At 36.3% G+C, this 12,106-nt stretch overlaps 1 protein-coding gene across 2 annotated transcripts in view; it reads left to right on the forward strand.

The window, feature by feature from the left end:
- The first annotated feature begins 659 nt into the window (after positions 1-659).
- The window catches only part of rtkna (rhotekin a), a 74,991-nt gene continuing 63,544 nt past the window's right edge, over positions 660-12,106 (forward strand). The window contains exon 1 of one of the 2 annotated variants that reach the window (XM_051893989.1): positions 660-1,045. In XM_051893989.1, the coding sequence (XP_051749949.1) occupies positions 935-1,045 (111 nt within the window). In that variant the 5' untranslated portion in view covers positions 660-934. The remainder of the gene's footprint in view (positions 1,046-12,106) is intronic. The other variant, XM_051893985.1, reaches the window with a different exon arrangement.

Below are 12,106 nucleotides of genomic sequence, written 5' to 3' on the forward strand. Positions count from 1 at the left end.
ACCACTGATTCAAAACAAAAGATTCGTAAAGCTTCGAAGCTTCATGAAGCAGTGTTTTGAAATTGCCCATCACTAGATATTGTTGAATAAAAGTCGTTTTTTTTTTTTTTTTTTGGTGCACAACATTAAGGTTGAACCACTGTAGTCACATGAACTGTTTTAAATATGTCTTTAGTAGCTTTCTGGGCATCTGAAAGTGTTAATAATATTGCTAGCAATGGAGGCCTCACTGAGCCATCGGATTTCATCAAAAATATCTTAATTTGTGTTCCGAAGATGAATGAAGGTCTTACGGGTGTGGAACAACATGAGGGTAAGTATGACAGAATTTTCATTTTTGGGTGAACTAACCCTTTAAGACAGCTCAAACATGCATGCCTGGAATAGGCTTAAGCCTTGAGTGAAACCGGCGTGTGTTCCAATCCCCATTTTAGCATGTGACTTTTCTGACACTGAATCGTGTTTACGTGATTCCCATTTTCTTATGTATGCTCCATTTTGTCGAGTCAAGCAGGTATCAACGTATTACGTTTCATATCCCCATAAACCTTTCAGGAAGAGCATCAGTGTTGTTTTGTTAATATACCGCTTATTCGCCGACAGAGGACGCTGTTTTACCTGGCTCACAATCTCGGAAAGTAACTCAGATCCCATCAGCTCTGGGAATTCTATCACACGCTTTCTAGATGCAAGATTACAGTACTGTAGTAAGAGCAGCAGAGTTGTGTGCTGCTTGCGATCGTCCGTTTTCCTTTTGTAGTTTTTTTTTTTAACAGAAAATAGAGAGAGGGACGCCATCTGATTTACATGAACGTGACTGTGACAGTTATCCGCTGCAACGTGGAGCGTCTCCAAACCAAACTGCGGCTTGGTCTCAGGTCTGTGAGAATAAACTGCGTTGTTTGGGAGTGAAGGATCAACTTAAAAGTCGGGAATGTTTTGCCGAAATCAGACAGTGAGAGCGACTATCGCTCGCGGCTCCGCGCTGGAGATGGAGATCCGCCGTGGAAAGTTCAGGCAAAGTGTTTTCATGGAGACCCCGCAGGTAAATGAAGCTCCGGTGATCACTGTCCAGAGGCTCAGCTGGACTCTAGTAAACGTGTTGGGAGTATAGTCTGCTGTGTAACGTTACTCTTCGTAAATATTAACATTTACGAACACCAATAAATAAAGGTGCCTTATAAAGGAGTAGTTTATAAGTAACGGTATTTACAAGCAGAATAAATGACGTAGTGGCTGAGTGATACTCTGTATTGTCCGGGTTAAGGGCTTATTGTGGGGCTTGAAGTCAAAAGTGTTTAGGTGGTGTAACTGTCCTGTCACTGTAAAAAAAAGTTCCATTAGGCTGAAATTCTTTTGCCATAAGTAGTTTGGCATAGTAGTCTCTAGTTATTAAAACAACAACAACAACAACAACAAAAACAGTGAAGAGATTTAGTTTTAAATTATTATTAATATTTAAAGACATTTTTCATATCAAGTCAGTGTGGCATAACCAACACAGGAGGCTATTTTATACATTTTAAACTCCTATAGACCCTCATGACAGAATATTAAGAACATTACATTCAAGTCATTAATAAAAAATTTTACTTTTTTTTTTTTTTTTAAATAGAGGAAATAAATTATTTTAGTACTTGATAGTTACATTTTCTAGAGCCATTAAAGTCACCAAGTAATCAAAATTGACTATTCTTATTTATTCATTTATTTATTTATTTTCTTTTTGGATTATTGCAGTATTTATTACAAATATTTTAACTGTGCACATTATTATTTTTTTTTTTTAATTTATGTTCCCTCATAATTTGTGATCAAAATAATTTACTTTTTCAACAACATCTCTTCTCTGATGACATGTTCAGTGGCGTGAGGGCGGGATCAACCTGTCACTCACATGAGATCACAGCAATAGCAAACCACAATGATCCAGCAATCCAATGAATTCCTAAAGGAAAAAATCAAGTCCAGCCCTAAATTTTTTCTTGTTCGAAAAGCTGTTTCACTTAGATAGACGTAACAATAGGGAAGAAAAGACGATCGCAACTTCCGTTTCATGCCGACTTTAAACTTTTTCTTTAAAATGCACTTTTTTTTCTTTCAAGAATGTGTGAAACAAACATGAATACAGATTGCATTTCCAAAAGCTTGACACACATGTTTTATTCTAGATATTTCTCCTCTTATAATTTCTGACGTGCTCATTTGTCATTGACCGCCGGTACACATGATCTTATCAAACGCTGCAGTAGATCCTTTGCATTCTTCTAAGGGGAAAGGGCTGCATGGCATCTGTATATGATTATCCCAGAGTAGGTTGAGTTAAAAGAGAACTCTGTCTAACCCCTAATTATTTTTATACGTAGCCTGCTGTGGTGAGATGGAAAGAAGCATGGTTGGTTCAGAATGTGGCTGTTGGATGTGTAGAGTCCCAGTGGCAGCTCTGGGCTGCTGTGCTTGAATTCCTTGTTTGGCTTGGGAGTTGGGACCTTAGTCTTCATTCTGCTGCGGTGACTATATGTTTACATTTTAGTTGTGCGGGAGGATTTAAATCCAAGTTGATATGACATTAAGAGATCTTAAATCATAGGCGAATCTTGTCCTGATTGAACAGGAAAAGTCACATGGACTGTCACAGCTTTTGGTTCATTGGTTGTTTATAGCAATGATTCTCAACCAGGGGACCTCAGCAAACTTCAAGGGGGCTTCAAGATGACTTAAAATGTTTTAAAATAATCAAAAACAACTAAAAATGAAGATATTCCTTATTTTAATTTACCCCCTCGACACCTGTTTGTTTCCTTTGAAGAACCAGGATCCCCACTGTCTTGGAAAACCTGGATATAAGAGGTAAATGAGTGTGATACCTGGAAAATTAGGTAAATTAATAAATTCTAAAAATGCTAAGGACATTTTTATAAAAAAAAAAATATACATTCTGTTTATGCCCAACTCTACATTTTTTTATAGTGTAAAAATTGATTGAAAACTTTTTTAAAAAATCCTTATGCAGTAAATTACAAATTAATTGAAGAGTCATGTAAATACATTAAAAAGAGTGGGAAACCTGAAGAACATTCAGCTCCTAAAAAATTGTGGAATCTTGAAATTTAATTTAATTTTGATTACTTTTTCATTTAAAGAAACTATTTGTGCCTGAAGATTAGAATTGAAAAAAAATAAAAAAATAAAAAAATTAGCCCTATGGCTAGGGGGCCTTCGAATATTGTTGTGGACGATGGGGGGCCTTAGAGTTAAAGGGGACCTATAATGCTCCTTTCACAAGATGTAATATTAGTCTCTGGTGTCCCCAGAATGTGTCTGTGAAGTTTCAGCTCAAACTAATCCCACAGAAAACTTATTTATAGCAGGTCAAATTTGTTTTTGTTTTTGTGTGTGTCCCTTTAAATGCAAATGAGCTGCTGTTCCCAGCCCCCTTTCCAGTAGAGGGCGGAGCTTTAACAGCTTCGATTGCTCAACAACAACAAAGCTGGAGAATCTCACACAGCCAAAATGATGATTGTCAGTAACAATTGACCCTCGTTTGTGAAACAGTCTGGCGTAAAATGACGGTATGACAACAACACTTTACTACAACAGCACTTCCTTATCTCTAAAACAGCCCAACATGGCCTCACCCCCTTTGTTGCGTGCTCTCGGGGGCAGGGCTTATGTAAATTTTGGGGTTTGTGATGTCACCAACCCAGGAAGAAGCTTGTTGTAGTCTCTACCAGCCGTTTGTTCTGAATTCTGTAAAAGAAAATATCTTCCTTTGCATTGAACTTTGAGTGTCATAACTTTGCAGATGTTGTTATGCTCAAACAGCAACATTACACACTAACTAAAGTTAAAAAGTGAAAACATAATAAACCACCCCTTTAAAAAGGTTGAGAACCACTGGTTCTCAGTCCATTTTCAAGATTTTTTCCTCATTCAAGTTCATTCAAGTATTAGGCCTATAAAATTACTGTCAGACTTAGAAGCTCAGTTAATAACAGTTAAAGGCATGGTTCACAGAAAAATGAAAATTCTGTCATTTACTCTCACTCGTGTGTGTTAAATAGTTCTTATTTTTTAATCACTAAAGTGGAGGTTCTGTTTGATTCTTTAACTGCTGTAATCAGAGTTTGCATATCTTCTCCATTGATAAGACTTGCCTACTAGCCCCTATTTAGGCACTAAATGCATGTTACTAATCGAGTCCTTCATTCAAGATGCATGTGATTTCACTCAAGTCATTGTGTGCTTTGTTGAAAAGCTTTTAAAACGTCCCAGGTCCCGACTGACATCACATTACCCCCTCTAGATGAGTTACATTCTACTGTTTGATGTCTTCACCGTGGCTGCTGATTGGAAATCAATATGGCCTAATGAAAATCTTTTTAATGAGATCTTTTTACCTTTGCATACACACACAGAGATGCCTGACCTGATAGAACTTTACAATATCGTGCCCCAGTTTGCATTAATACTATAGTACTGCAGCAGACTGTGAGTGAAAGCTCAGGTGAAGCAATTATACTGAGCGGTAGAGGGAAGGAAGAGTGCTGGATCAGTTAAGTGACTTAAAGCAGTAATGGAAAAATTGGCTCACAGATCTTGTGTAATGCCTTTGATTACTGGCAAGTCAGCAACAAACATTAAACCTTTGCAGTGCACTTTTTTTAATTGAAAACTGCAACAGCTGATGGAAAAATGCATTTGTTTGGAGGTTATGTTGTGTCATGCCTGTTCTCAGTTAAATCTTACTGTCATTTTTATATTTGTCTAGTTAGCATACATTTTTTTGGTTTGCTTACAACACAGTTCATTAAAACCACAGTGTTTGCCCGCTGAGGGACTCTGCCACATATAGATTTCCCTGAAGGAAGTTAAAAGTGATGTAGGCTACATACCACCAGACCAGACACACCCTTCCACCCACACCATTGCTCCTTTCCTGACGGAATTCTGCTTAATTCACTCTGTACTGGATTGACCAAGATGATTGCTGACGATTATTGATGCTGACAAGAAAACATGTACCTACACTGGTTTCCTTATGTATTATGTTTGTTTCTCTCATCAGGCAAAGTTGCTTGTTTTACACAGTCCGAGTTGCTGTTTTTTCCAGACTGTATGTATTTTTTTATGGTGATGTTTTCTCCATTTCTCCATTGGCTCTCTTGTGTATTTGCTTTGAGCACTTGACCATATACTCTGTACTTCCTTAGGGAAGGGAAGATATGCATAGACACACTACAGTTTGGAGTCAGTACAATTATATAATGGGAATATATAGTAGTGTAGTGTACCAGCTATCTTAAAATATTTCTTGCTGTGGTTCATCTTAGATGTGTAATATAATATAGATGAATGCACACTTGTATCTTTAGCTGAAGATTTTAATAGTAATTCCACTCATATATTTGGCTTTCTTGGACTTGTAAGGTCACACGTTGCACTTAAGCGGCGCCTTTCGTCATGTTCAGAATAAGGCAGTACCTGCGATAAACTAAGCAGGAGTTGATATCTTAAAAGAAATGCAAAAACTTCCCCTTCAGCATGTTAGCAGAGCTGCCAGGCCCCAAAGAACAATGAGGAATCTTTCAGCACTGGGGCCCAAACAGGAGCACATGCTTTTGGATTTAAACGAAGGTCCATGGCAGAAAGCCCTGTTAAGAGGAACCGGAGAGGAGGATAATCGTCCACGCTCTGATGTCATAGAAGCCTCGCTCTTTTTAGTTAGTATGCCAGGCACTCTTGAACCGTGAGAGCTGAGAACAGGCATTTTGAGCGTTGTTTGTTGAACTCTGTATATAAAAGAGAGGGAATGTTTGAGTGTCAGTGACAACAGCTTTTTTCAATTGCATTTTTTTTTTTTAAATCTTTGTTTTGCTTTGCTTAGAATTGTTTTTTGAACCAAACCCAGAACCCAAGAAGCATATTGCCAAAAACCTCTATTTATGAGAACAACATCCTGTGATTGTGTAGTGGAAGAAAAAATGGTAGAGACCATGAAGGGGGAGTGTTAGAACCATTGCATACAAGACATTCCAATGAATAATTATTGACAAAAAGATGACAATCCCATTCCATAGTTTTGTTTTGGTGCATTCACATTTCTATAAACCATACAGGAGTTTATATCACTGTATTAAACACTTTTTAATTGTATTTCCTATATTTTATAGTTAAAGCAGCTTGACACATCTTACCCCAGTCTCCCGCATACAAGAATATTTCTATTTAATAGTATTTATAGTGACATAAGATATGAACAGGTGACAGAATACAGTGTGTAGCAGTTCATTATAAATGCCATAGACCAGGGCTGGGTTGAAAATATATATTATGATTCTCATTTTGTTGAACTGATAGAAGCAGGATTTGATTTTTTTTTTTTTTTTTCTTCAGAAACATTGATCAGTATACTGTGCCTTATATATCCAAATGAATTGATGTCGAATCAAATTGAATCGAGATCGGAATAGCGTTGAATCACTTGATTTGTGACACAAAAATTTGTGTCAATGGCCAGCCCTACCATGTACAGTAGCAGTGTTGTAGTAAGTTACTTTAAAAAAGTTATTAATTACTACTTATTAACTACATCTTAATTAGATTACTGTTCTAATTACTCTGTCTAAAAAGTATTGGATTACTTATTAATTACTTTCTAAATCCCATATCAACCATGACTAGGTGAACAATACAAGGACAGACACGAAACTGCTCTTTTAATTCTTTCATATAAAATACACAATTACTTTAATTACTCTTGAACTGTGTAACAGGAGAAGGTTACATTAAAAACATACATTTTAACATTAAAATTTGATGTTAAATCCACTATTGTTTTATATAGAATTGTTGTAGTCTATACAGTATTTAATGTAATTACATCAGAAGTAACTGTAATTAAATTACAAAAAACTTAAGAGTAATCCCTTACTTTACTTTTACAAGGGAAAAGTAATTAAATTATAGTAATTAGATTACACCAAATAAATGACTAATCAAGTAATTGCATACAAAATATTAAGAGCTGCTATAAAACGCTCTCAACTACACATTGTGGATATTGGAAACAGGCTCAGTATTTAGTTGACATTGACTTTGCTGACAGCACCCTTCAGTATTGGCATGTTTTTGTCCTAAAAATGAATGGAGGCTCAGATGTTCACAACAGCAGGATGTCAAAATGGTTCAGGCCTCAACCCAGGATCTTGTGCTCAAGGACATCAAGATCAAGTCCAGTCCAGTCTTATCTTGTTTGTGCAGAGCTGACATGGGCATTATTCATACAATTGGGCATGTCATATGATGTTTTTCCTTGTTAAGCAGATGAAGACAGGTTACTAGTATCTCCAAACTTGCATCATGTCCACAATAATCAATGTTTCATTTCATTTCAGAAATAATTCATTTCTGTTGGATGAATGCTCTTCTGTCAGTGGGATCTGTTTGTCTCTTGCTGTGGCATGTCTTTAGTTCAGTTTAATTTGTATAGTGCTTCCCAGAATGCATATTGTTCCAAAGCAAAGAGAACAATGGTATGAAAAAATGTTGGTTCTTTAGCTGTAATCATGCTGTAACATTCTAGAATAATCAAACTCTATCAATAAAGCGATTGGCTTTTTTTTTTTTAACCCAAATGTGGGACTTCCAGTCTTACGGCCGGCATAGTGAGAATTATTATTTCTCCTATTCACTTTTATAGAAGTGGTTCATCCTCTCACACATACTGACTCTCTGTGTTTAATGTTTCAAGACATTTGTAACTACTTGAATGTGCACTCATAAATGGTCTGATAATTTATAATGTTTGTTAATGTTAATAATAAAACATGTGTGTCATTTGTTAGCAAGACACATTTAATTCAGTTCTGTCATCATTTCCAAACATGCAATAACACCCAGACAGTTAAACTTGTATGCTGACTAATGCTGAAATCATTGCCATGTGTTGGTTTTTACTCTGCCTCCAGCAGCTTCTTGCCACCACAGTCAAAATACAAAAAACAAAACCTAATTCAGATATCTTGAATTCAGACATTCAGATAAATAATATAGATATCTTGGATTTGATTTTTTTAAAGTTTAAATTAAAATGTTATCTTTCCTTGCTTAAAGCCATGGTTTCATTATCTAAATGACTCTGGCATTCTAGAATCCTTAACCTTGTTCTTTTCAGAAGGCTGAGTGTTTGTCTTGTAGCTTGAAGGAACGTCTTCCAGACAGAGAGGGATGAGACAAAGTAGAGGCCTGGACTTTTGTTAACATCATTAACTGTTTCTAAATCAACTGGATTCAGCTTAAGGAGATTCATTTCATTCATGCGTACCTGTCTGCCTAGAAAAAAGGACGTGAGTCACACACTCTTTGGCAATGACATGCCCACACACAGTCCTGAAGTGATCACTGTTATAACAACAACCACTGTGATTATACAAGTTCTAGTTGCTTGTGTTTGTGTCATAAGAGAGTTAATCCTGTGGATGCTTTTTCAGAAACATCATCCTCTTAAACGTTTGAGTGTGTGAGAGTGTCAGCTGGGTTTTAAACTGTATAAAGCAGTTCAACTGCAGTGATGCTATGCTAACCTTTTGAAAAGGTTTTAGTTTGGCACTTACTACATCTAACTACATTGAAACTATATAAGGAGGCAGTATGTTTTAAATATAAATCAGATGATATGGTTCATTTATTTTTGCAATCAAAGCAGCGTTTATTTCAAGTCTGTAACAATGTCTTGAACATTGGGGGGACCTTTTTTGAAGGGGGGGGAGATATTTTTATTTAAAGAAATTAAATAATAAAAGGATTAAAAGGGATTTAAGGGAATAAAGAAGAAATAAGAATGGTAGTTGTGAAGTAGTCCATTTAAGCTCTTTGCAAATAATATTTTACTTAAAAATATGCACACATTCACTCTTGTTTCTATGTCTGATACGTTAAAAAATGTGAAAAAAATCTTCTCTTGTCTCGTCACATTTAGTTATGAATGACATCATTTAAATGATAGCATATTTTCAGTTCGAAATTGAGAAGTTTCATAAAAACGTTGAGTAGTTTGCATCACTGTATATTACTATGGGTTGTTAAACATATCCATTGTAAAACAGTTGTCAAATATTAAATGTTTAGCTACTTTATCTTACCATGCACGCACTCTTTCAATGTAAAAACTAAAAGCGTCGCATTGAAATTCACATTCGTCTTCAGTGAATAGTAAGCCCCGCCTTCTTTGATCAGATTGGACCTCATTTTGACATTGATAAGCTCTGTTAGACCGCTGAGGCAGACCAGCCTAAAAATTTTAACTTTTTAAACTGTCTGACATCCTAACAACAAACAGAGTGGTGCGTAATGGAGAGCAGCATTAAGAAATATCAAATATTGGTGATATATCAAATATGAAATGGCCCTGTTTTTTTGGCACAAAAATCCTAAAAAAAAGAAAGAAGAAAAAACGTATCACGGTTTTCACAGAAATATTAAGCAGCACAACTGTTGTCAACATTGATAATAATTAGAGATGTGTCTTAAACAACAAGTCAGCATATTAGGTTGATTTCTGAAGGATCATGTGACACTTAAGACTGGAGTAGCCTAATGATGCTGAAAATTCAGCTTTGCCATCACAGGAATAAATTACATTTTAAAATATTAAGCAGTTATTTTAAATTGCAATTATATATAAATATATATATAATATATATATATATATATATATATATATATATAGATATGGACAAAATTGTTGGTACCCTTGATAAATATGATCAAAGATGACTGTAAAAATAAATCTGCATTGTTTATCCTTTTGATCTTTAATTCATAAAATTAGTAAAAATCTAACCTTTCATTGAAGGAAAAGAATTGAAAGTGGAGGGAAAATCACATTATGAAATAAATGTTTTTCTCAAACACATTGGCCACAATTATTGGCACCCTTTTATTCAATACTTTTTGCAACCTCCTTTTGCCAAGATAACAGCTTTGAGTCTTCACCTATAATGCCTGATGAGTTTGGAGAACAACTGACAAGAGATCAGAGACCATTCCTTCATGCAGAATCTCTCCAGATCCTTCAGATTCCCAGCCTCATGTTGGTGCTTCTTCTTTTCAGTTCACTCCACTCATTTTCTTTAGGGTTCAGGTCAGGGGACTGGGATGGCCAAGGCAGAAGCTTCATTTTGTGCTCAGTGACACATTTTTGTGTTGGTTTTGATGTTTGTTTTGGATCATTGTCCTGATGGAAGATCCAACCACGGCCCATTATTGGATTTCTAGCAGAAGCGGTCAGGTTTAGATTTTTTATCTGTTGGTATTTGATAGAATCCATGATACCATGTATCTGAACAAGATGTCCAGGACCTCCAGCAGAAAAATAGGCCCACAACATTAAAGATCCAGCAGTATATTTAACCGTGGGCATGGGGTACTTTTTATCCATGTGTGCACCAAACCCATCTGGTGGGTTTGCTGCCAAAAAGCTCTTTTTTTAGTTTCATCTGACCATAGAAGCCGGTCCCGTTTGAAGTTCCAGACTTGTCTGACAGCTGAATATGCTGAAGATTGTTTCTGGATGAGAGCAGAGGATTTTTCTTGAAAGCCTCCTGAACAACTTGTGGGGATGTAGGTGCTGTTTGATCATTTTTTTTAGGCTTTCTGAGACTCAAGACTCAACTAATCTCTGCAATTCTCCAGCTGTGATCCTTGGAGAGTCTTTGGCCACTCAAACTTTCCTCCTCGCTGTGCATTAGGATGATTTAGACACAGGTCCTCTTCCAGGCAGATTTGTAACATCTTTAGTTGATTGGAACTTCTTAATTATTGCCCTGATAGTGGAAATGGGGATTTTCAGTGCTTTAGCTATTTTCTTATAGCCACTTTCTATTTTGTGAAGCTCAACAATCTTTTGCTGCACATCAGAACTATATTCTTTGGTTTTACTCATTTTGATGAATGATTAAGGGAATTTGGCCTTTGTGTTTCCTCATGTTTATACTCCTGTGGAACAGGAAGTCATGGCTGGACAATTTCATGTTCATGATCACCCTGGTGTGCTAAAAAAAATGTAAATATGAATGGGAATATACTTCAGAGATATTTTACATAATAAATTCTAGGGGTGCCAATAATTATGGCCAATGTGTTTTGGAGAAAAACATTTATTTCATAATGTGAATCTCCCCCCACTTTCAATTCTTTTCCTTCAATGAAAGTTTAGATTTTTGCTAATTTTATGAATTAAAGATCAAAAGGATAAACAATGCAGATTTATTTTTACAGTCATCTTTGATCATATATTTATCAAGGGTATCAACAATTTTGTCCACGTCTGTATATGTGTGTGTGTATTTACACACATAAGTTTAATTTAGTGATTTGATTTTGTTTGGATAGATCACACTGAAAAATGATTCACAAAGATTTTGTATGAGAGAGAGGACGGACAGCGAGGTTTTTTTTTTTTTAATTCCCTGACACAAAAACAGCTACTTGTTACTGAAAAAACAACAGCTGAACTACCGTCACTCTTCTGAAAATAAAGTTAAGTGTCACTACTTTTAGTTGTTAGTATTTAGTTTTACTCCCCATCATTGGTGAGTGTTCATGGGTCTGTGAATCTAGGAAATGATCCAAGTAAACAGTGAAATTGTAAACAGTTTGAGGTTCTCATTGTGTTTTACCCTGTGGACTTGATGGAATCTGCCCTTTCGCCCTTCTTTCTATTCGTCCATGAAACTCAGTCCGACTATGTGCGGGGTGAACACAGCATTGTTCACACACAGGGTCGTGCTCTAAAAGCGATGACGAGCACAGCTGTCTCACACAGACACTGTACGTCACTGCTGGATGTGGTCCAAGCCATTACATACCTGTATGTGTAATAGTGTTCACATCACAGAGCTGGCACACTAAAACAACACAATACATGAACATCTGTGCAAAACACTCTTGTGGGATTGACTCAGGCTGCTAGAGTGTGTAACACACTGATGTCATATGAGCAAAGACCTCATGCCAATAAAGTGCTAACATGCTCAGTGTGACTTTAGACACCAAGCTGGCACCCATGAACTTCTGACGTTTCTCTCACAATGCCCTCAGCAGC

This window comes from Ctenopharyngodon idella, chromosome 5 (assembly GCF_019924925.1).
Source record: "Ctenopharyngodon idella isolate HZGC_01 chromosome 5, HZGC01, whole genome shotgun sequence".
Classification (NCBI taxonomy): Eukaryota; Metazoa; Chordata; class Actinopteri; order Cypriniformes; family Xenocyprididae; genus Ctenopharyngodon; species Ctenopharyngodon idella.